General features: G+C 44.6%; 1 protein-coding gene across 1 annotated transcript; it reads right to left on the reverse strand.

Annotated features, from left to right (window-relative positions):
* Positions 1-4152: 4152 nt before the first annotated feature.
* Positions 4153-25184, reverse strand: vimr2 (vimentin-related 2). Its single transcript, XM_021584188.3, has 10 exons — positions 24910-25184; positions 23947-24091; positions 23364-23513; positions 22877-22996; positions 20531-20626; positions 18617-18754; positions 17124-17261; positions 13987-14097; positions 13225-13349; positions 4153-4998 (listed from the first exon to the last, which is right to left on the reverse strand). Exons 1-10 carry the CDS (start codon positions 25023-25025, stop codon positions 4956-4958), a joined length of 1182 nt encoding a protein of 393 aa, XP_021439863.2. The 5' UTR covers positions 25026-25184; the 3' UTR covers positions 4153-4955.
* Positions 25185-25466: the final 282 nt, after the last annotated feature.

The following is a 25466-nucleotide window of genomic DNA, read 5'->3' on the forward strand; positions in this document are numbered from 1 at the left end:
TACAACCAACAGAATTCGAACTCAATGCAATAATTACATTTACAATAAACACATTTGACCATTTCTAGTAAACAAAGAGTGATATTAACACACTTTTAAAAACAGAATTGTAAGAGCAGAAAAAACAATACCTTCTCCAACAGGTATAGACAGGAATATATAGCCATTGAAACAGATGATGCAACAGGTTCACAAGAAATGAACCAGACCAGGCTACACTGAACAAAAATAAATGCAACATGCAACAATTTCAAAGATTTTACTGAGTTACAGTTCATATAACGAAATCAGTCAATTGGAATCAATGGATATCACATGACTGGGAATACAGATATGCATCTGTCGGTCACAGATACAGTACCTTAAAAAAAAGATGGAGGGCGTGGATCAGAAAACCAGTCAGTATCTGGTCTGACTACCATTTGCCCTTTGCAGTGCGACACATTTCCTTCACACAGAGTTGATCGGGCTGTTGATTGTGGCATGTGGAATTTTGTCCCACTCCTCTTCAATAGCTGTGTGAACTTTCTGGATATTGGCAGGAACTAGAACAAGCTGTCATACACGCCAATCCAGAGCATCCCAAACATGCTCAATGGGTGACATGTTGAGTGAGTATGCAGGCCATGGAAGAACTGGGACATTTTCAGCTCCAGGAATTGTGCAACAGATCCTTGCGACATGGGGCTGTGCAATATCATGCTGAAACATGAGGTGATGGCATCAGATGAACGGCACAACAATGGACCTCAGGATCTCGTCACAGTATCTCCGTGTATTCGAATTGCCATCGATAAAATGCAATTGTGTTCGTTGTCCATAGCTTATGCATGCCCATTCCATAACCCCACCATGGGGCACTCTGTTCACATCAGTAAACCGCTCGCCCACACAACGCCATACATGCTGTCTGCCATCTACCCGGTACAGTTGAAACTGGGATTCGTCCATGGAGAGCACACTTCTCTAGAGTGCCAGTGGACATCGAAGGTGGGCATTTGCCCACTGAAGTCGATTACGATGCCAAACTGCAATCAGATCATGACCCTGGTGAGGACGACAAGCATGCAGATGAGATCCCTGAAACAGTTTCTGACAGTTTGTGCAGAAAATCTTTGGTTGTGCCAACCAACAATTCTCTGGCATCAGCTCTGGTGGACATTCCTGCAGGCAGCATGCCAGTTGCATGCTCCCTCAAAACATGAGACATCTGTTGTGTTTTGTGACAAAACTGCACAAGGTGCACCTGTGTAATGATCACGCGGTTTAATCCGATTCTTGATATGCCCCACCTGTCAGGGGGATGGATTATTTTAGCAAAGGAGAAATGCTCACTAAGAGGAATGTAAACAAATTTGTGCACAAAACTTTTTTGTGCATATGGAAAGGTTCTGGGATCTTTTATTTCAGCTCATGAAACAATAGACCAACACTTTACATGGTGAGTTTATATTTTTGTTCAGTATAGTTAGCTGTCATGTTTTTATACCAGCTCTGCTAAACTCAAATGACAAAGATTTGCATTAGAAATAATACACCAGCAGTGACAATAAGCCAGTTAATATCCCAGTAAATAAAGAGAGCAATAAAATAACCCTTAGCGACCAGATTGACCATTCAAGATCATTTTTGATTAATCAAAATGGTGGCACTGGCAAAAGTCAGGTGACTCAGTGTGATACTGGTCTGGTATATATCAGCTTGTTGTTAACGTGACACTACTTCGCTACAGCCAATTGGCATGGAATGAATAAAAATCTTGTCATCCTGTCTTGTATTTGGAAAAAAAAAAAAAAAAGTGTTTGTTTTTGTGCGTTTGTATAGTTCTGCTGTGTAAGAACATTTCCCCATGAGACCGTCAAAAGACAGAATTAGTGTGAATGATAGAGGGAGAGAGAGGCCATACTATACTATCTCTTTAAGCACATATGAGTTTATCTTCCACCCCTTTTTGACACTTGTACAGAAGGTCCAGAAATCGACCATCGGGGCCCTAGCAGTCCCATGTGGTAGAGGAGATGGGTGGTTGGCCGTCAGAGACCTATATCCGTACTGCCCTGCCTTTCTAAAGTCTTCGAAAGCCAAGTGAACAAACAGATCACCGACCATTCCGAATCCCACCGTACCTTCTCCACTATGCAATCCGATTTCCGAGCTGGTCACAGGTGCACCTCAGCCACGCTCAAGGTGCTAAATGATATTATAACCGCCATCGATAAAAGACAGCACTGTGCAGTCGTCTTCATCGACCTGGCCAAGGCTTTCGATTGTCAATCACCGTATTCTTATCAGCAGACTAAACAGCCTTGGTTTCTCAAATGACTGCGTCACCTGGTTCACTAACTACTTCTCCATTAGAGTTCAGTGTGTCAAATTGGAGGGCCTTTTGTCCGGACCTATGGCGGTCTCTATGGGGATGCCACAGGGTTCAATTCTCGGGCCGACTCTTTTCTCTGTATATATCTATGTTGTCGCTTTTGCTGCGGGTGATTCTTTGATCCACCTCTACGCAGACGACACCATTCTGTATACATCTGATGCCCTTCTTTGGAGACTGTGTTAACTAACCTCCAAACGAGCTTCAATGCCATACAACACTCTTTCCATGGCCTCCAACTGCTCTTAAATGCTAGTAAAACGAAATGCATGCTCTTCAACTGATCGCTGCCCGCCCGACTAGCTACTACTCTGGACAGTTCAGAATAAGAATGTGGACAACTACAAATACCTGGGTGTCTGGCTAGACTGTAAACTCTCCTTCCAGACTCATATTAAGCATCTCCACTCCATAATGAAATCTAGAAACGGCTTCCTATTTCACAACAAAGCCTCCTTCACTCATGCTGCCAAAAATACCCTCGTAAAACTGACTATCCTACCAATTCTTGACTTCTGTGATGTAATTTACAAAATAGCCTCCAACACTCTACTCAGCAAATTGGATGCAGTCTACACAGTGCCATACGTTTGTCACCAAAGCCCCATATACTACCCACCACTGTGACCTGTATGCTCTCGCTGGCTGGTCCTCACTACATATTCGTCACCAAACCCACTGGCTCCAGGTCATCTTTAAGTGTTTGCTAGTAAAGCTCCGCCTTATCGTCTAGCACACGCTCCCAGCAGGCATATTTCACTGGTCATCCCCAAAGCCAACTCCTCCTTTGGTCGCCTTTCCATCCAGTTCTCTGCTGCCAATGACTGGAACGAAATTCAGAAATGACTGAAGTTGGAGACATATCTCCCTCACTAACTTTAAGCGTCAACTGTCAGAGCAGCTTACTGATCACTGCAGCTGTACACAGCCCATCTGTAAATAGCCCATCCAACCAACTACCTCATCTCATATTTTTTGTTTGTTTTTCTGCTCTTTTGCACACCAGTATTTCTACTTGGACATCCTCATCTGCACATATATCACTCCAGTGTTAATTGCTAAATTGTAATTACTTCGCCACTATGGCCTATTTATTGCCTTACCTCCATACTTCATTTGCACACACTGTATACAGATTTTTCTATTGTGTTATTGACTGTACGTTTGTTTACTCCATGAGTAACTCTGTTGTCGTTTGTGTTGCACTGCTTTGCTTTATCTTGGCCAGGTCGCAGTTGTAAATGAGAACTTGCTCTCAACTGGCCTACCTGGTTAAATAAAGTTTAAATAAAATACATTTTTTTTAAAAGAGGGGGCTGGGTGGGATATAAGTCTTTTGTGGGTCCAGTCCTCGGAGGCAGAGAACATGATTGAGTGCTGCAGCCCTGAGAAAATAAAGGCCCCACAGACCCACCGGTCTGCTTCCTCCACTGCTCACCATGTTTCATGTCCACACAATTAAACAAGTCCCCCTGACCGCTTGCAGCCTTCTCCTAGTGTGTGTGTGTGTGTGTGTGGATGCGTTTCAATTCACCAGGAGATCACCGGCTGTCGCAAATCTTATCTGAGCCATTATTAGCAGTATTGTTCATCTTTATGGCTGAGCAAACAAGCCTCCGATACCGTTAACAGCCGAGAACGTTCACATGTGAGGTTAAGCATGAAGACAAATGGGGCAGGGATCACACGGCATAACTCATCCTCTGTTAAATGGTACAGTTATGATTGCGAGGTAAGGCACTTAAGTGGAGAGTGAAAAGGACAAGAAGGTGATGTCAAGGAAAATGTTTTTTTTTTATTGTTATGGTTTTAACTTGACTAAGTTCCTCCAGGTGTCATGGGCAGAGAATGAGCAAATAAGTCAGGAACAGCACACAAGCTATCTGCTGGCCAGCTGTATGGGAGCTGCAGAATGTCAACTTCAACAACCATTTGCAAAGCTAATATACCAGTTCGCAAGTATACATGAACAGTGTAACTGACTTGACTGTCATTTCTGTGTAAAAACCCACATTAATGCATGACTGTAAAACAAATGAATGGTGACCTGCCATGATCGGTTAAGGCTATCTTATTGGATATAAGAGCTGTCCAATGGCTGTGCACAGTGGAGAGGTCAGTGGTTAAGAGTGTTTAATGGGCTCATGCTGGAGTGAGGGTTAACGGGAGGTAAATGATTCTGCAGAGTCAGTCAGTGTGTGTGTGTGTGTGTGTCATATCAGTGAGTTAGCTCCAGAGACTATAGCCACAACAGATAGAGACCACTTAGGGAAATTTCACAGACACTGAATACACACTCTATCCAGTCCCATCCCCCTCCACCCCAATGTTAGACAACTTCATCTTTCTTATAGGACAGGGGTCACCTGCCAGTGACCTGTTATCAATGGCCCTGGCACAACCTCGTTAATCTGTCATGATACTTTTACATCTGCTCAAATGGTTGTGTGGCGGTTAGCTTCATGTGATCTCTAATGGCTGACTTAGGTCTGTTGTGTTTTGGCAACGCATGAAATCTGTATGGGAGGATATCCATCGCCGAAAGCAGGTTGGTTGGTCTGGTCTGCATCGGTTCCTCTCACAGGTAGCAAAGCCTCTCATCCTCCTCTTCTACCAAACCTCTGGCAATAGAAGAGAGGAAAGGGAAGAGAGGAAAAGGAAAACTGTAAGAAGGTCTGCTGATAACACACACACACACACACACACACACACACACAGAGTTCTTCCACTTCAGCTAGGAGGACTTAGACCCAACATGGCTAGCCTCCATAGAAACATTGTCTGTTTTATTTACTTCTTAATAAGCCACTATGAAAGCATACCTATCGGAGTTACGGATATTGCTTTTTCATATTATTGATTTCAACCAGATTGTTTAGATAAGATGTGAATTAGATCAGATGAATTCCATCAGTTGTGCCTATTTTTCCTATTTCATTCATTATAGCCACCATATCAGGGCTAGGGGTAATCTCAATATCTGTTTAAACCTCTGCTTGCTGTTGTTGTGTCGTCTACCACTAAGACATTGTTTGTGTCCCAAATGGCACCTTATTCCCTATAGTGCACTGCCTTTGACCAGAGCCCTATTGTCCCTGCTCACAGTCCGAGTTACACACGTAACACTGCAAGCAAGTGAATTGTCAACATTAAGACTCCATCACTGGGGAGCTACAACAGCGGCGAGCATCTGGTCCAAATGGCTCAGTGTACATTTTACAGGCCATAAGTGTCATAAGGCTCTCTTCTGCAGACACATTTCCAAGGTGTGGAGAGAAGCTTTTTTTTCCATTTCTTATTCATGCTTTTAAATCACAGATGACAAAACAGCCCTGTTAACAAGATGTTTAAAAAAGTTAAGCAATGTCGCACCCAGACCGTCTTGCCTGCCTGTGTCTTGACAAAGTGTGTGTGTGTGTGTATGTAAATGTGTGAGCATGTCTTGAGTCTATGTGGTGCGCGTCGTTGGAACAGTCTGTTCAGGAATCAGAGTGTTTAAAAGATGCTACGGTGGGTTGCGGGGCTGCTGACATTAAAAGGCTGGCGGATAAAGTGGCTTGGCAGAGACCCAGCCCACGGTCCTGACAGTGTGAGGTCCCCCCCACCCCCTGTCCATTCTAATGAGGAATTGTTTGAGGCTGCCTCTTCCTGAGCCGCAAGGATGTATGGGGGGGGGGGGGGCTCCCAAGGATCGGATGCGTGAGGAAGGGGAGTCCAAATGTAGGGGAGTCGGCAAGGGCAAAGTGCATCACTCTACATACCAGGATGGCAGATGGTTGAGCGCACAGACAGACAGACACAACAGGAGGGAGGCATGACAGAAACACAAAAAAAACGTCTTCAATAGGCACACCGGACAGGAAATTGCATCATGTTTTCTGGGGCTGTCGTAGGGTCTGTTTCCTGTGACCCCAGTTAACCTTGAATGTCAGGCCTTTGTTCTCAGGAATGTCTTAATATGGATATGGAGTTGCCCAGGTGACATGTCACACATACTACATGTTCACAGTGTAGGGCTACACAAATATTGTGAACAGAATCGAAAATATTGCGTCATCTGAAGACGTCATTGTAATACTACAGAGGCCTCTGTACACTCTTCGCAATTTACATCAACAACATAGCTCAGGCAGTAGGAAGCGCTCTCATCCATTTATATGCAGATGATACAGTCTTCTACTCAGCCGGCCCCTCCCCGGATTTAGTTTTAAACGCCCTACAAGAAAGCTTTTTTAGTGTCCAACAAGCTTTCTCTGCCTTGTTCTGGACACCTCCAAAACAAAGGTAATGTGGTTTGTTTAGAAGAATGCCCCTCTCCCCACAAGTGTGATTACTACCTCTGAGGGTTTAGAGCTTGAGGTAGTCACCTCATACAAGTACTTGGGAGTATGGCTAGACGGTGCACTGTCCTTCTCTCAGCACATATCAAAAGCTGCAGGCTAAAGTTACATTTGGTTTCCTCTATCGTAATCGCTCCTCTTTCACCCCAGCTGCCAAACTAACCCTGATTCAGATGACCATCCTACCGATGCTAGATTACAGAGACGTCATTTATAGATCGGCAGATAAGGGTGCTCTCAAGCAGCTAGATGTTCTTTACCGTTCAGCCATCCGATTTGCCACCAATGCTCCTTATAGGACACATCACTGCACTCCAAACTCTTCCGTAAACTGGTCATCTCTGTATACATGTCGCAAGACCCACTGGTTGATGCTTATTTATAAAACTCTCTTAGGCCTCACTCCCCCCTATCTGAGATATCTACTGCAGCCCTCATCCTCCACATACAACACCCGTTCTGTCCGTAACATTCTGATAAAGGTTCCCAAAGCACACACATCCCTGGGTCACTCCTCCTTTCAGTTCGCTGCAGCTAGTGACTGGAACGAGCTTCAACAAACACTCAAACTGGACAGTTTAATCTCAATTTCTTCATTCAAAGACTCAATCATGGACACTTACTGACAGCTGTGGCTGCTTTGTGTGATGCATTGTCTCCTCTACCTTCTTACCTGTGACCAATCATGTTTGAACAATCATTAGTTAACCTCTTGAAACTAGGGGGCACTATTTTCATTTTTGGAAAAAGTAAACGGGCTATTTTTCAGGACCAGATAGTAGAATATGCATATAATTGACAGCTTAGGATAGAAAACACTCTAAAGTTTCCAAAACTGTAAAAAATATTGTCTGTGAGTATAACAGAACTGATATTGCAGGCGAAAGCCTGAGAAAAATCCAATCAGGAAGTGACTCTTACTTAGAAACCTCTGCGTTCTTATACGTCCCTATTGAGCAGTGAAAGGGATAAACCAGATTATTTTTTCTATGGCTACCCTAATGTGTCTAGTGTCACGAGACATTGTTTCAGGCTTTTATTTTGAAAAATGAGCGTGAGCGACAACATTGCGTCAGTGGTCAGCTGGTGGCTCTCAGTGATATGTGCTTAATAGACGGCCATTGTTTCTCTCGCTCCTACTAAGAAGCCAACTGACCCGGTTGATATATTATCGAATAGATATTTGAAAAACACCTTGAGGATTGATTATAAAAAACGTTTGCCATGTTTCTGTCGATATTATGGATCTAATTTGGAATATTTTTCGGCGTTGTCGTGACCGCAGTTTCCGGTGGATTTGTCAACCAAACGTGAAGAACAAACGGAGGTATTTCGGCTATAAAAATAATCTTTATGGAACAAAATTAACATTTGCTGTCTAACTGGGAGTCTCGTCAGTGAAAACATCCAAAGATCAAAGGTAAACGGTTAATTTGATTGCTTTTCTGATTTTCGTGACCAAGCTTCCTGCTGCTAACTGGACATAATGCTATAGCTAGGCTATCGATAAACTTACACATGCTTGTCTTGCTTTGGCTGTAAAGCATAATTTCAAAATCTGAGATGACAGGGTGATTAACAAAAGGCTAAGCTGTGTTTCACTATATTTCACTTGTGATTTCATGAATATGAATATTTTCTAGTAATATTTTTTGTCCATTGCGTTATGCTAATTAGTGTCAGTTGATGACAATTCTCCCGGATCCGGGATGGGTAGTTCCAAGAGTAAACATTGCTGTGCAGTCTTTTTCACTACTACATAAGCCATAAGCCCTGTAGGTTATCCATTGTTATGCATAGGGACATTTGGGTGAAATGTATCAATGTCTCGAGTATGGCGCTGGAGGGGATGGCTGCCATTTTACGGGCTCCTGACCAACTGTGCAATTTTATTAGTTTTTTTTCTGCATTTTTGTAACTCATAATGTACATAATGTTGCTGCTACCGTCTCTTATGACCGAAAAGACCTTCTGGACATCAGAACAGCGATTATTCACCTCGAACTGGAAAAACATTTTTTCTTTAAAGATTCCGATGTGAAGGATTTGCTTTGTCAAGACATGGTACAAATTCCCGTCATCAGCGTGAAGACAGAGAAAAGGGGGAGGAGTGCCTTGTAAGAATTTGCCAATGAGTAAGTAAACCACCACTACCCTCTATATTATTGGCCAACGTGGAATCATTAGAAAATTAGCTAGACGATCTATGATTAAGACTACCCTACCAACGAACTTTAAAAACTGTAATATCTTATATTTCACCGAGGCGTGGCCGAACGACGACACAGAGCTGGCTGGCTTCTCCGTGCATCAGCAGGACAGAGCAGCTACATCTGGTAAGACGAGGGTCGGGGATGTGTGTCTGTTTGTCAGTAACTGATGATGCGCGATGTCTAATATTAAAGAAGTGTTGAGGTATTGCTCACCTGAGGTAGAATACCTCATGATAAACTGTAGACCACACTATCTACCAAGCGAGTTCTCATTTATACTATTCGTAGCCGTCTATTTACCACCACAAACCGATGCTGGCACTAAGACCATACTCAATGTGTGGCTCATTGTACAAGGCCATAAGCATAAGCTTCTGGAAAATGCACATCCAGAAGGGGCACTCCTAGTGGCCGGGGACTTTAATGCAGGCAAACTTAAATCTGTTTTACCTTATTTCTACCAGCATGTCAAATGTGCAACCAGAGGAGAAACCAGAGGAGAAAAAAAGACACATACAAAGCTCTCCCTCGACATCCATTTGGCAAATCTGCCAATAATTCTATCCTCCTTATTCCTACTTACAAATAAAAACTAAAGCAGAAAGTACATGTGACTCGCTCAATACGGAAGTGGTCCGATGACACAGATGCTATGCTACAGGACTGTTTTCCTAGCACAGACTGGAATATGTTCCAGAATTCATCCAATGGAATTGAGGAGTATACCACCTCATTCACTAGCTTCATCAATAAGTGCATTGACGACGTCGTCCCCAGTGACCGTACGTACATTTCCGAACCAGAAGCCATGGGTTAAAGGCAAAATCCACACCGCGCTAAAGGCTAGAGCTGCCGCTTTCAAGGAGCAAGACACTAATCCGGACACTTATAAGAAATCCCGCTATGCCCTCAGATGAACTATCAAACAAGCAAAGTTTGAAAAATATTTTATGGACTACAAAAGGGAGACCCAGCCGCAAGCTACCCAGTGACGAAAGCCTACCAGAAGAGCTAAATGTTTTTATATGCGCTTCGAGGCAAGCAACACTGAAACATGCATGAGAGCACCAGCTGTTTGGAACAATTGTGTGGTCACACTCTCCGTGAGCAAGACCTTTTAACAGGTCAAAATTCAAAGCCGTGGGGCCAGATGGATTACCAGGACGTGAACTCAAAGAATGCACGGGCCAACTGGCAAGTGTCTTCACTGACATTTTCAACTTCTTCCTGACCGAGTCTGTAATACCTACATGTTTCAAACAGACCACCATAGTCCCTGTGCCCAAGAAAGTGAAAGTAACCTGCCTAAATGATTACCGCCCCGTAGCACTCATATCGGTAGCCATGAAGTGCTTTGAAAGGTTATGGCTCACAACATCATCATGCCGGAAAACCTAGACCCACTCCAATTCACATACCACCCTAACAGATGCACAGATGACACAATGTTTAGTCACACTACACACTGCCCTTTCCCACCTGAACAAAAGGAACACCTATGTGAGAATGCTGTTCATTGACTACAGCTCAGAATTCAACACCATAGTGCAGACTAAACACCTCACTCTGCAACTGGATCCTGGACTTCCTGTCGGGATCCTGGACTTCCTGTAAGGGTAAGCAGCAACACACTGGGGCCCCTCAGAGCTACATGCTCAGTCCCCTCATGTACTCCCTGTTCACCCATGACTACATGGCCAAGCACGACTCCAACACCATCATTAAGTTTGCTGACGACACAGCAGTGGTAGGCCTGATTACCGACAGCGATGAGACAGTCTATAGGGAGGAGATCAGAGACCTGGTAGTATGGCGCCAGGACAACAACCTCTCCCTTAATGTGAGTAAGACAAAGGAGATGATCATGGACTACAGGGCTGAAATGGAGCGGGTCGAGAGTTTCAAGTTCCTTGGTGTCACCAACGAACTATCATGGTCCAAACACACCAAGACAGTTGTGAAGAGGGCACAACAAAACCTTTTCCCCCTCGCGAGACTGAAAAGATTTGGCATAGGTCCCCAGATCCTCAAAAAGTTCTACAGCTGCATCCTGGCCGGTTGCATCACCGCCTGGTATGGCAACTACTCGGCATCTGACCCGTAAGGCGCTTGTGTGTATGGCCCAGAGCTTCCGGACATCCAGGACATATATACTAGGCGATGTCAGAGGAAGGCCCCAAAAATGTCAAAGATTCCAGTCACCCAAGTCATAGACTGTTCTCTCTGCTACCGCATGGCAAGTGGTACCGGAGCGCCAAGTCTAGAACCAAAAGGTTCCGTAACAGCTTCTACCCCAAGCCATAAGACTGCTGAAAAATGTATCAAATGGCCGCCCGGACTATTTACACCCCCCCCCCCCTTTGTTTTTACACTGCTGCTACTCGCTGTGTATTATCTACGCATAGTCACATTACAAATTTCCTCGACTTAACTGTAGCCCCGTACATTTACTCGGTACCGGTACACCCTTATTATAGCCTCGTTATTGTTATGTAATTCTCTTGTGTTACTTCTATATATACAGTGGGGCAAAAAGTATTTAGTCAGACACCAATTGTGCAAGTTCTCCCACTTAAAAAGATGAGAGAGGCCTGTAATTTATCATAGGTACACTTCAACTATGACAGACAAAATGAGAAAATAAAATCCAGAAAATCACATTGTAGGATTTTTAATGAATTTATTTGCAAATTATGGTGGAAAATAAGTATTTGGTCACCTACAAACAAGCAAGATTTCTGTCTCTCACAGACCTGTAACAACTTCTTTAAGAGGCTCCTCTGTCCTCCACTCGTTAACTGTATTAATGGCACCTGTTTGAACTTGTTATCAGTATAAAAGACACCTGTCCACAACCTCAAACAGTCACACTCCAAACTCCACTATGGGCAAGACCAAAGAGCTGTCAAAGGACACCAGAAACAAAATTGTAGGCCTGCACCAGGCTGGGAAGACAATCTGCAATAGGTAAGCAGCTTGAAGCTTTGAAGAAATCAACTGTGGGAGCAATTTTTAGGAAATGGAAGACATACAAGACCACTGATAATCTCCCTCGATCTGGGGCTCCACGCAAGATCTCACCCCGTGGGGTCAAAATGATCACAAGGACAGTGAGCAAAAATCACAGAACCACACGGGGGGACCTAGTGAATGACCTGCAGAGAGCTGGGACCAAAGTAACAACGCCTACCATCAGTAACACACTACGCCCCCAGGGACTCAAATCCTGCAGTGCCAGACGTGTCCCCCTGCTTAAGCCAGTACATGTCCAGGCCCGTCTGAAGTTTGCTAGAGAGCATTTGGATGATCCAGAAGAAGATTGGGAGAATGTCATATGGTCAGATGAAACCAAAATATAACTTTTTGGTAAAAACTCAACTCGACGTGTTTGGAGGACAAAGAATGCTGAGTAGCATCCAAAGAACACCATACCTACTGTGAAGCATGGGGGTGGAAACAGCATGCTTTGGGGCTGTTTTTCTGGAAAGGGACCAGGACGACTGATCCGTGTAAAGGAAAGAATGAATGGGGCCATGTATCGTGAGATTTTGAGTGAAAACCTCCTTCCATCAGCAAGGGCATTGAAGATGAAACGTGGCTGGGTCTTTCAGCATGACAATGATCCCAAACACACCGCCCGGGCAACGAAGGAGTGGCTTCGTAAGAAGCATTTCAAGGTCCTGGAGTGGCCTAGCCAGTCTCCAGATCTCAACCCCATAGAACATCTTTGGAGGGAGTTGAAAGTCCGTGTTGCCCAGCAACAGCCCCAAAACATCACTGCTCTAGAGGAGATCTGCATGAAGGAATGGACCAAAATACCAGCAACAGTGTCTGAAACCCATGTGAAGACTTACAGAAAACGTTTGACCTCTGTCATTGCCAACAAAGGGTATATAACAAAGTATTGAGATAAACTTTTGTTATTGACCAAATAAATATTTTCCACCATAATTTGCAAATAAATTCATAAAAAATCCTACAATGTGATTTTCTGGATTTTTTTGTTCTCATTTTGTCTGTCATAGTTGAAGTGTACCTATGATGAACATTACAGGCCTCTCTCATCTTTTTAAGTGGGAGAACTTGCACAATTGGTGGCTGACTAAATACTTTTTTGCCCCACTGTATATATATATAGTATATATTTAATTTTTATTTTATTTTAGTTTATTTAGTAATTATTTTCTTAACTGTATTTCTTGATCTGCAATGTTGGTTAAGGGCTTGTAAGTAAGCATTTCACGGTAAGGTTGTTGCGCATGTGACAAATACAATTTGATTTGATAAGGCCCACCTGTAGGCAGCGATCTCGATTTCCCGGGCCATCTTCTGACCCAGTAGCTCCTCGTAGTCATCACATTGTTCCCTCATCTGGACCTGCAGTTCATGCTGCTGCCTCCGCATCTCCTCAAGACGACACTGAGGAGAAACAGAGAGATAATGGGCCAAGTTCTAATAGCCGCACAAGCATACTACCACTTAGTACTAAGCCATGTATCTAATGTATTGGACACATTCTAAGTGGTATGCTACTGTGGTTATTGGAACAGAGCCATTGGGTTTATGGGATTGGTGGAGGTAGAAGTTATTGGAATAGAGCCATTGGGTTTATGGGATTGGTGGAGGTAGAAGTTATTGGAATAGAGCCATTGGGTTTATGGGATTGGTGGAGGTAGAAGTTATTGGAATAGAGCCATTGGGTTTATGGGATGGGTGGAGGTAGAGGTTGACCCTAACAGCTGGTCTATGGTCTGATATTGAACTTTCTACCCTTAGGATTGAAGGTAAGGTAAACTGTTCCTAGATCTGTGATTATGATTGAGTGTAGGAACATTTTATCCTATAACTATGGTTAAGATTGAGGGTAGGCTAAACTATTCCTAGACCTATGATTAGGTTTGAGGGTGGGAAAAACTGTTTCTAGATCTTTGATTCGGATTGAGGGAAGGGTTAACTGTTCATAGATCTGTGATTAGGGGCCGTGTCTACTTGGAGCAGAGATGGTGGGGTACTGTACTGGGGTCAGTTTAAGCTCAGTGGGGTCTGTCCCTCTTACCTCCAGCTGAAATATCTCCTCCACATACGCTTCTCTCTTCATCTCAATCTCATCTTCCAGCTCCTCACCACACTTCTCCAGCTCTGCAAGCTCCTTTTCAAGCTCTGCAATCTATACACACAGGTACAAACGCAAAAACACAGAAATTCAGGTACATGGTCAGAGGAAACATGAGATGCGTGACTTAATCTCTGCCAATGTCATTCTAAACAGCACATTGAAACCTCTAACTGTATACTCTCTTACTAACACACACACATACATACAATCACACCTGGCTCCCTGCTGTAAGTACACTGAACAAAAATATGAATCCAACTGTTACGTTCCCCGGTTTTTGTTTGTATGTGTGTGTTTCAGGATGGCTTCCTGAAATTCCCCCCAAGCAGCTGATTGGTCGGCCACATCAAACATTGGAGAGCTGACCCCGCCCCCTCGTCAGGATACAGCTGTATCCCACTAGACTACTCCTTTCAGCTATATAAGCCAGTGTTCTGTTACTCAGAAGAGAGCTGAGGGTTATATCATGTGTTGGTTGTTTCTCAGATAGAGCTGATGGTTTTGTTCTGTGATTGTTGCTGAGGGAGATGATTAGTATGTCATGTGTTGGTTTTTGCTGAGAGACAGGTTTTTTTGTTAAGTACTTTGTAGCCGCTGCTTTTAAGGTATGTGTGTCCCCATAGGAGGCAGTGTTTTTGATTATTGAATTTTTTTTACTTACGTTTGTATTCTGTTTTTGTTCCCAGGGGGAAAGGGGAAGGCACCTAGGGAGTGCTTAGGCAAGAGGCCCGCGTGGGCATACATAACCCGTAGTATTCACTGTCTATGCACACTAGGTAAGACCTGGGCGGACCACCCCCTGTATTTTGGTTAGCGCACCAGGTGGTGCTAAGTAGTGGGTAGGCAGGTAAGGTAGGAGAGGGGACTTTGACATGAACTTTATTTGCTTTGGTTCCATCCAGACCCTTTTCCCCAAAATTACAGTGTGATGAAATAAATTCCCAGTAAACGGTAAATTCTCTGCCTTTGTCATCTTTACTCGCACCTATAATCCCATACCTCTTTCACTCTATGGGGAGTTGAGTTGTAGCAGGGCGTTGCGTTCCCTCTTCCGAGAGGCGTACGTAACACCAACATGTGAAGTGTTTCATGAATTGAAATAAAAGATCGCAGAAATTTGTTAACATCCCTGTTAGTGAGCATTTCTCCTTCGCAAAGATAATCCATCCCCCTGACAGGTGTGGCATATCACAAAGCTGAATAAACATCATGATCATACACAGGTGCAACTTGTGCTGGCGACAATAAAAGACCACTCTAAAATGTGCAGTTTTTTGTCACACAACGCAATACCACAGATGTCTGAAGTGTTGAGGGAGCGTGCAATTGGCATGCTGATTGCAGGAATGTCCACTAGAGTTGTTGCCAGAGAATTTAATGTTGATTTCTCTACCATAAGCCACCTCTAACGTTTTAGAAAATTTGCAGACCACGTGTATGGCGTCATGTTGGCTGATGTCAACGTTGTGAACAGAGTGCCCCATGGTGGCGGTGGGGTTATGGTATCGGCAGGCTTAAGCTACGGACAACAAATGCAATTGCATTTTATCGACGGCAAGTGGAACGCACAGAAATACCGTGAAAGGTATCTATGACCAACAGATTGCATATCTGTATTTCCAGTCATGTGAAATCCATAGACTAGGGCCTCAATGCATTTATTTATTTCAGTTCACATTTCGATTCCCTCACGTGAACTGTAACTCAGTAAAATCTTTGAAATTGTTGCATGTTGCGTTTATATTTTTGTCCAGCGAAGTTAAACAATTAGCTGTCAGAGACGGATGAGGATACGTCCTAAATGGTACTCGATTCTCTATATAGTGCATTACTTTTGTCATCTGGAAAAAAGTAGTGAACTATATATGCAGCAATCTGGCAGACGGCCCCAGTCAACTAGGTCTCTCTCTCTCCCTCCCCTGGTCGGATGCCCTGTGTGTGGGCAGGGGGGGTTGGGTGTGTGTCATCCCCATCAATACATGTTCTACTCTATTATACACACCTCTAAGCTGAGCCTGATTTCACTGCAAGGTTGTTTGTTTGGCCAAGTTGTGTCTCAGTGAGAAACCAGAACTGGGACATCCATCACGGCCGGTGAGAGATAGATTAAGGGAGGGGAGAAAGACAGGCAGGGACGTGTCCATCAGACTAGGCCCAGGCTAGGCAGAGCGAGGGCTCGCGTGCTGCACATTAAGGGAAGAGGAGACGGTGTTATGAGAGTGCGACTGCGGTTACCGAGGGGGCCTGTTTATTTAAAGACCACAACCTCGGTAATGGGAACCAAACCGCCATGTTTGTTGTGGAAATGGAGAGGTGTCGGCTGTGGTCCGACCACTGATGATTACGGTGGAGAGAGCAATTAAACCAGTTACTGTCGATTTAAGTCATTGACTGATTCTATTAAGTGTGGATTCTTGAATGATAGATGAACTGCAATGGGAAGTTCCAGCATTTCCTTGAAAACTGTAAACTTGAGTGAATCATTGAGTTTTGGGGTGGTTGGAGACTAATTCTTGAAAGACTGTACTAAGACATTCGACCATTTTATCAATAAAGCCTCTCTGTTGTGTGTTTCTTTTTCTCTAGGAGACGGGGATGGGTGATATATGATATTCTATTTCCATTGTTCAGTTTGGGGTTGGAGTCTCTGGAGACACAGAGGAGGAATGTGTGAAGTTTTAAGAAGTTGATGATGAAGAAGAGAGAGTACTGTGAAAAGTCTGTCTAATAATATGAGAGAGAGAGCGAGAGAGAGAAAGAGAGAGAGAGAGAGAAAACGCTAGAGAAGACACTCATTGAGAACTCCTGAGGAGTGAACTGCCTTTCTCTCCCTAAACTTTACTGTCTGTGGGAAGAAGCCATACATTTTCTACAATTCCTCTTGATTTCGTGGCTGATGTTTGATCCTGAACTCATGGTGGGGCTGGTTTTTCTGAGGAGATGTCTGAGAACTGTGAATTTACTGGAAGGAAAGTTTACGGGAGAGAAAGAAACTTGAGAAACAGTCAAAATCAGCAGGTAGTGATTGTCTGAGAAAAAGTAGGTGAATGCCAGAGAGAGAGATAACAGTTCCTCACCAGTTTCTTCAGTTCGTTGACGTCCGTTATTTTGCCAACGCCTGTGACCCCCGCAGGTCTGGCCACCGTCAGCTCCTTTCCAGCTCCAATGGCGACAACAGCACCAGCAACAACCGCACCAGTTTCCCTGCACTCACACTGGAAACATAACATAGTTCACTGCATGACACTAGTTGACAGAGTTTCCCTTAAATTACTTTCCAGGGGGGGTCGTTGTTTAACAATGAAGTATGCGTGAGTTATTCATGTGCAATGAAGTCCTTATGTAGATACACTTCCAATAAAGTGTTACCCTTTCCCCCATAAAGGGAATGGTGAAGAGGAACAACTTAGACAGCAAACGAGTGGCAACAAGGGCTCACAGGTGTGTCAGAGTCAGCCAGCAATCACAATCACACTTCAATCCCAATGGCAATCATTTGGGGATGGAGACAATTGCACCTTGTGAGACACTAATGGAGGCCAGGCCCAGACCGCAAGCTGTCCAGCTGGCAATGAACGAGGGAAGGAGGAGGAGGAGGAGGGGAGGATGAAGTGGGAAGGAGAGTGTAAGTGTCTGGGTTAGAGAGACTAAGAACAGTGGTCAATTTCAACTAGTTCTCACAGTCTCACATCCGAATTAAATGTTCATCCATGTTTTGCAAACGTCAAATTTCGAAGTAGTTACAAATGTCAAATTTGTAAGGTTAAGTTAAGGAATTAACTTCTAATGTTTAAGGTTAGGGCTACACTTAGGAATTAACTTTGAATGTTAAAGGTTAGGGTTAAGTTAGGGAAAGTTTCTATCGCTGGATTCAAATTTGCAACCTTTGGAATCAGAGGTAGATGCTCACGCCCATCCACCATCCCCGTCGGCCTCGCAAAACCAAAACTTACTTGACGGTAACAGCGCTCACTGTTGCCTATAGTGGCCGGTTTCCATGTCATCTTTTGACGTCCACAGACAAATGGACATCAACTATTGACTTTAATCACAGGTAACCTGGCTGTAAATTTAGCCCAAAGCCTTTTCACATACACACCGCCAAGGGGCCTGGGAAGGAGCCCAGGGGTCTGATTACGAACGTGACCTCACTTGGGGGGGCAGACATCCCCGACCCGGGACCCTATGGTGGGTCAGACCCCCCTGGAGAGCAAGGTTGACCCCAGCAGAGCACCTCTAGCTTGTAACACACTCACACAAACTCTCTTTCTGTAAAACACACCAACATAGACACACCAACGCAAGACACAGAGGGACAAAGTGGGTCTGTACTGGTGTGCGGCAGCACCTCCGATTCTAAGGTTCTCCTCTAGTGTTATGTCAAGAGGAAAAGAAAACAAGCGGGCACGTCCCTCTGCGATGTGAGAAGGCTCAGATTTAGCAGGACGGTTTGGGGAAGAAAGGGGGAGTGGTGTGTAGCCGGTGAGTGCACTGTCAGGAGTTACATTGACGGGGGTGTGTGTTCTGTTTTTGTGACATGCACATTGTGTGTATGCTCCAGACTCTGTACCTGGATGGTCTCAGCCAGCTGGCTGTAGTTCTCCTTGATATCTATGAGGGCTGACTTGATGTCAGGGTTGCAGAACTCCAGGACTCCTCTCCCTGCTGCAGCTGGACCCTCTACAGGGGCCACCATGTTCTGAACCGTCTGCAGACACACACACCATTAAGTAAGTAGATAACAACATTAAGCCCCCACCGTGTACGTCTTCAGGTCACAATACCTAAAACTCCATTATTAACCTCCATGCATCTATGATAGCAGAATGAAGTGCTGGAGAAATACCCAAGCAGCTTGACCCTCATCTAATTTTTCCTCGACATGAGTAACGGCGGCTGATTCATCAGGAGAATAGGTGTTTGGAAATGCCTGATAATAATAGCAGTTAATAAAACAAAGGGGGACTTCTGTTTTCATTTGGTATTGAGCCGGTGCTGTGAGTTATTCAGTGCAGGGAGTTATCGAGCATGTCCCTGAGGGAGTGTGTTAAACGTAGCCGGCCAGCCGAGTGGCCGGGCTTCACAGAGGAGAAAAAAAAAACTGAGTGATGGAACTGCCTCGCTTTCTCCCTCTCTCACTGCTCCCAGTTTATTTTCTCTCTGCCTCGGCCTCTCCTACCGCCTCGGCCTCTCCTACCGCCTCGGCCTCTCCTACCGCCTCGGCCTCGCCTATCTTCTATTATGCTGTCTCCCTCTGACCCTCTCCCTCTGATATTGCATTAACACCCCTACTCTTACGATAAGTGCCATGGGATCTTTAGTGACCACAGAGAGTCAGGACACCCATTTAATGTTCCATCCGAAAGACTACACCCAACACAGGGCAATGTCCCCAATCACTGCCCTGGGGCATTGGAATATATTTCTTAGACCAGAGGAAAGGGAGCCTCCTACTGGCCCTCCAACACCACTGCCAGCAGCATCTGGTCTCCCTTGCAGGGACCAACCAGGACCAACCCTGCTTAGCTTCAGAAGCAAGCCATCAGTGGGATGCAGGGTGGTATGCTTCTGACATTGCCCTGTGTAGGGTGCCGTCTTTCGGGTGGGACGATAAACGAGTGCCCTGACTCTCTGTGGTCACTAAAGGTCCCATGGCATTTATGGTAAGAGTAGGGGTGTTAACCCCAGTGTCCTGGCACAGGTCAATTATGTTTTTGACTGCACTGGGCCTTTAAAGATATGTGGGTTTTGGGTAATGAAATTACAAGGCACAAGGCGATATTTATAAAAATAACAGGAAAGGAAAATAATTTCTCCAAAACAAAATATAAGTGTTGATATTAGTTGGCAGAGGTCTTTACCTCAACTTGTGTTTGGATGTATTTCTAATACCCTTTAAGACTTTTTGTTTGCAGATGTTTTCCTCCCCTTTCCCTCTGTTTGACCAGAAATTAAAGCCATTACTTGATATGCTCTTGTGAACTTCACATGTTAGAAATTTCCTTCAACAACTGGTCATATCACCTGTGAGATCTATCCTTGGCAAGGCTTATTCTGGCTCTACCCTGCTTTGCTCTAATCCTGTCTCAGTACCACAATTGTTCCTCGTAAAATAACTACTGTTCATGGTAAAAACCTGGTCAACAAGGTGGCCGGGGTCATCTGAACCCGTGATGCCCTCCGGCAAACCCTAATGGGAATCTCTCCAACACCTGCCCTTGTCTGGAGTTTTAGTGGCTTTGGCTAAACAGAAAAGCTTGCTGCTTGTGTAAAGGTGGTGGTTCAGCAAACCTTGCCAGAGATCTGAAGACTCATTGGGTAAGCAGTCTATTGGCATGCATGAAATATGGGTTCAAACCCAGTCACACATGTAAGTAATGACTCAGAGAGCCAATGAGTAGTATAATTTTCCTCATTTGTGTACTAATACTGTGGGATAATCAATGTTTGCCATCCAGCCATATCTAGGTCCCTTCTCTCTTACCGTCTCATGCTGTGCCTCCATGTGAGCGAGCTGTTCCTCATAGATTTTCACCTGCTCCCTCAGGGCCAGACAGTCTGTGGTCACTACATCCACTTCCTACAAAGGGGTAGCAGATAGCCAGGTCAATAGAAAACTGAATGCACTCGTATGTTGAAAGCTCCCGCTTGTCTTTTGATAGACTAGATGTCATTTTCACAAGATTGCTTACACCAGTGTTTCCCAAACCGGGTGCTGGGGCCCCAAATGGGTGCACATGTTTGTTTTTGACCCCACACTAAGACGCTTGATTCAACTAATCAACTCGGCATTAAGCCTTTAGTTGAATCAGGTGTGTTACTGCTCGGGCAAAAACTAAAATGTCTACCCTTTTGGGTCCCTAGAACCATAATTGGGACACACTGGCTTACACCAATTCAATCCTTTAATATCTACACTTAACAACATAAAACGCAACATGCAACAATTTCAAATATTTTACTGAGTTACAAGAAAGTAAATTGCAATAAATTCATTTAGCCCTAATCTTCCACATGACTGGGAATACAGATATGCATCTGTTGGTCACAGATACCTTAAAAAAAGGTAGGGGCCTGGATCAGAAAACCAGTCAGTATCTGGTGTGACCACCATTTGCAGCGCAACACGTCTCCTTCACATGGAGTTGATCAGGCTGTTGATTGTGGCCTGTGGAATATTGTCCCACTCCTCTTCAACGGCTGTGTGAAGTTGCTGGATATTGGCGGGAACTGGAATATGCAGTCATACACGTCGATCCAGAGCATCCCAAACTTGCTTAAATGGGTGACATCTCTGGTGAGTATGCAGTCCATGGAAGAACCTTGACATTTTCAACGTCCAGGAATTGTGTACAGATCCTTGTGACATGGAGCCTTGCATTGTCATGCTGAAAGGGTAGGGTCCAACGGTGGAATCTTCCTGCTGTGGCTGCCTGAACACATGGGTCCCTGATGGACGTCACACGTAAGGCAAGCGGTCTGTTACTGTTATCTCTGGGCAAACACAAGGCCGTAAATTGGAGAGTCATGCACTCACAGTCTATGGGCTGTAAAGACCAAAGAAATCCCCCCTAGATCACCCTTCTCTTCTCTTGTTCCCCATCCATCGCATCAGGCTAGCTGTGCTTTATAGCACCGTCTCCTACTTTGGATTTGGATGAGAACCAGCCAGCTCCTCCAGCCTTCTTCCACTGTGGGAAGCCTTGGTGGGAGCCTGCTGAACCTTTTAAACACTATAAGCCTCAGCCCCAGATAAAAGCTCAAAAGAACACTCTGAGAATTGGCTGGCAGAGAGACGGACAGACAGACCATGGAGGTTGTCCAAGATGTGGGCAGCTTTACCACAAAATACAAACAGGCTTAATCAATAGCTAATGGCAAGGCTGGATTTTAAATACCCAGCCATGCCTTGTTTTAAGCCTCTTCCAAAGTCTGTCTGCTTGCCTACTGAGAAAGCCTGCAGCCTCCTCTCGTGGAGCTGCTTCCAACACCGGTTCACAATCACATACAATCTCTCCTCTCCCTGCCTGTTTCTGTCGGTTTGTTTGCCACCCGACTCTAAGCTCTCTCCACGCTCCAGCTGCTTTCCAATCGGAGCCAGAAGCTGAGCCAGCCAGCACCATTACTGCACCGACTACATTACAGTCCGTATTGCATCTGTATAGGAGAAATTAAAGACTGAATGACTCAATAAGGAGACACGTCAACAGCCTCTCCCACATCTGGGCTGGCAGTGGGGAGATGGGCTGTGACGGTAGGGACATGTGTGGTGTGGCAGGCAGTGAAGGAATGGGATAGTAGGGTTTGTTAGGACTGGGGTTTTGTGGTTGTGTTGTGGCCACCGGCCCAGACTGTAGGACTGATAATTAATCAACACCCTGTGGGTAGAGATACAGAGGAGCAGCAGGGCTATGCTGAGCCACACAGCTTATGAAATTCGTTTTTTTGAATAGTAGAGAATAAAACTGTGTTGGCAAATCATGGCAATAGTGCCGTCTAGTGGTAGTTATACATTAGTACAGTCAGTTTATTAGTGCTTCTAAAGAGATTTTGGCCTTCTTTGAATGTTTAGATAATTCAGGTTGCTTTCCATCCTTCCTTGCCTATTTGCAATCTTTCATTTTGAGGAATGAACAAACTGGGCAAATTGGGTATAAAAGTTGAGCTACCACAAGTTAGATCTATGTCTATGTACAGGTTCTAAATTGACAGTAGCACGCACACACGAAAAGTCTACTTATTGTCAGAGAATAAAAGACCAACGAAGACACCAGTTCAACACAATTACTAAACAGTGACACCAAAATAGCACAGGAAGCGAGGTCATTACCAGGCCAACGTCTTCCTGTTCCAGTTGGACGAGGGTCCTCTGCTGAACGGTCTCCTCATACTGCTCCTGCAGACACTCTAGCTCTCTCCTCAGCTCCTCCACATCAAACAGGCTCTGGTCCTGGACACACACAATGACTTATCAGTCTGGCATTGGTAAGTAATGGTAATGGTCTGTGACAATGGCTACCTGTCAATTTGGCAGCCCGCGTGCCTCTCTGATTCAGAGGGGTTGTGTTAAATGTGGAAGACACATTTAAGTTGAATGCATTCAGTTGTACAACTGACTAGGTATCCCCTCTTTCCATCTGCACAGTGGCTGTAAATATAGACGCTCACGCTGACACATACACACTCACATTCGTTCACAGACACACACACACTACTTATCTGTCACGGGAACCAACCACCATTAGACAATAGGTTCCTTTTCTCCTAGCATTCGTGTGACATGAATGCCTCCACTCTGCTGCATTGTTAATATGTACCCTCTCCTTGCGCAGTCTCTCCATCACGGCGTCCAGGCTGTATTCAGGGACAGCTACGGTAGTGGAGGTGGTCTGTTGGCCGGTCATCCTCTCCTCCAGCTCACAGATCTGGGCCTCCAGAGACTCATTGTCCTCCTCAAAGCAGCGTGCCTATAGGGCGCACACAGCATGTACAAATGGTATGGGAATGTACATGAATGTTAAGAGTTGCAAAATTCTGGTCATTTTCCCATAATTCCCAGTTTTTCCAGAAATCCCAGTTTGACTATTAGAATTCCTGCTTATTCCTTTCTTGATTGCAGGAATATTCCAAGTGTGATTTCTGGAAAATCTGGGAATTTGGGGAAGGTTACCAGAATTTTTTTCCTTGGACCATCTGTGTAGAATAGACTTGGGTCAAATGCATAAGAAATAACTTTGAACTTTTGGGACTATCCCATTGGTTCTACTGTATTTGTTGGTCACTCTAAAATCGAGCACAGTGCTCAAGTTAGTGTTCATTGTGACCCTTAGGTGTCAAGTTTATATAACATTATAGAACCTTAGAATAATGTTTCAAGGGTTGAATCCATCCTTTGCTCACCATGTTGATGAGGGCGACAAAGCGATCATTTAGGGCGGCAATGATGCTGTGGTCTTTAGCGAATCGGACCAGACTCTCCTTATTGAGCATCTTGGCAGCCACAAAGTCCAGCTGGACACACGTACACTCCTCAGCAGCCGCACCCCTGTGGGAGACACACAGCTTATGAGATGCCTGAGTTTGTATAAAGCCCTGGAGAGAGAGACACACTAGCACAATACATTTCACAAAAGTATCAGCATGAGTTTTGTGCATGTACATAGAAAATCAAAGATAGCAATCCCTAAAAAGTCTTTAATGCATAACATTGCTGCCCCACCCAAATTAGATCTGTGTAAATAAACACAACTGAGGGGAATATATTGTCATTATCTGATGGAAGTAAAAAAAGGCATTTGTCAACACCCTTCAAACTTTTCCCTTGGGACTGACAACTAACGTAACCAACGTGCTTAACTAACACTAAACACACAATAGCCAACTGGGCAACATTCAATACTGCATATGAAAACCATGCAAAGCTACCACACATGTGCCTGCAATTCAATGAAATAAATATTTAGAAATACTTAAAGAGTAAAAGGAAACAAACATCTGGTCCCTAGGATGTTGCTGCCTGGTCCCACAGATGTTGTCGGACACGTTCTAGTTTTAATCTAAGCAGTCCCCCAAGAAGAAAGGACACTAGCTTGCCGGCCTGTGGTACACCGTAGTAAACCATCCTCAGTGCACAGGGTGTTCTCCATAAAGCCCTTTCCAGTGCACCATACGCATGCTGAGTCATGTTTGATAGGGCTTACCGTAGCAAAACATTTTGTGACAGAAAACATAAATCCTTGAGTTTAGGTAGTACCTCCACATTTCACTCAGTTTCTAAATGATTCCCCACCCCCCTACTGAACAGGACCCAGGCCCTCTAAGCCAGGAAGAGGTGAGGGGGCTACCAAGAAACCACACACTGACCTGGCCTTGACCGCTGAGGAGCGGTACTGCCCTCCACAGCCTCCGCCGGACCGTCCATTCTGACTCCACTGCTCCTCAAACTGCCGGCGGTAGGACGACACTCTCAGCATGGCCATGGCTGATACTGGGACACGTACTGCAGGCTGGGGCTACAGTAACAAATAACGGCAAACGGATGACAGTGAGTCCAGTTTGAGGACTTTATACATGGAGATGAAGGGGAATGTTGCATCCAGGCGATGGATCTCTCACGGCCCGCTGACTGGACTAACTATAGGGGCTCACACCAACAGCTGGCCATTTCACATGGAGCAGACAAGTCGGCCATAGCAACGATGTCACCATATTGTTTATCTGAATGTTTTCTTAGGATTTCCAAAAAAGGGGGGGGCTGTAATTACTTAAGAGTATCATATGTGAACAATTGGGTATTTCGTAGGAAAAAAAGTTCAAACAAAGGATGTTTTTTGTACACTATTTTATTTCCGTTAAATAAATTAAAAGTACCACACAAAATATACATTGAAAACAGTTGTGCAAGTCTTCCTTTGCATATG

This window comes from Oncorhynchus mykiss, chromosome 25 (assembly GCF_057628025.1).
Source record: "Oncorhynchus mykiss isolate SJ-2025 chromosome 25, ASM5762802v1, whole genome shotgun sequence".
NCBI classification, from domain to species: domain Eukaryota; kingdom Metazoa; phylum Chordata; class Actinopteri; order Salmoniformes; family Salmonidae; genus Oncorhynchus; species Oncorhynchus mykiss.

Excerpts from the sequence above, each read along its gene's own strand:
- vimr2 (XM_021584188.3), bottom strand. The coding sequence starts at position 25,025 with ATGGCCATGCTGAGAGTGTCGTCCTACCGCCGGCAGTTTGAGGAGCAG. Across the intron at positions 20,627-22,876 it reads AACAGGAAGACGTTGGCCTG|GAAGTGGATGTAGTGACCAC; the intron begins GTAATGACCTCG and ends ACCCCTTTGTAG. Across the intron at positions 18,755-20,530 it reads TGGAGGCACAGCATGAGACG|ACGGTTCAGAACATGGTGGC; the intron begins GTAAGAGAGAAG and ends GTGTGTCTGCAG.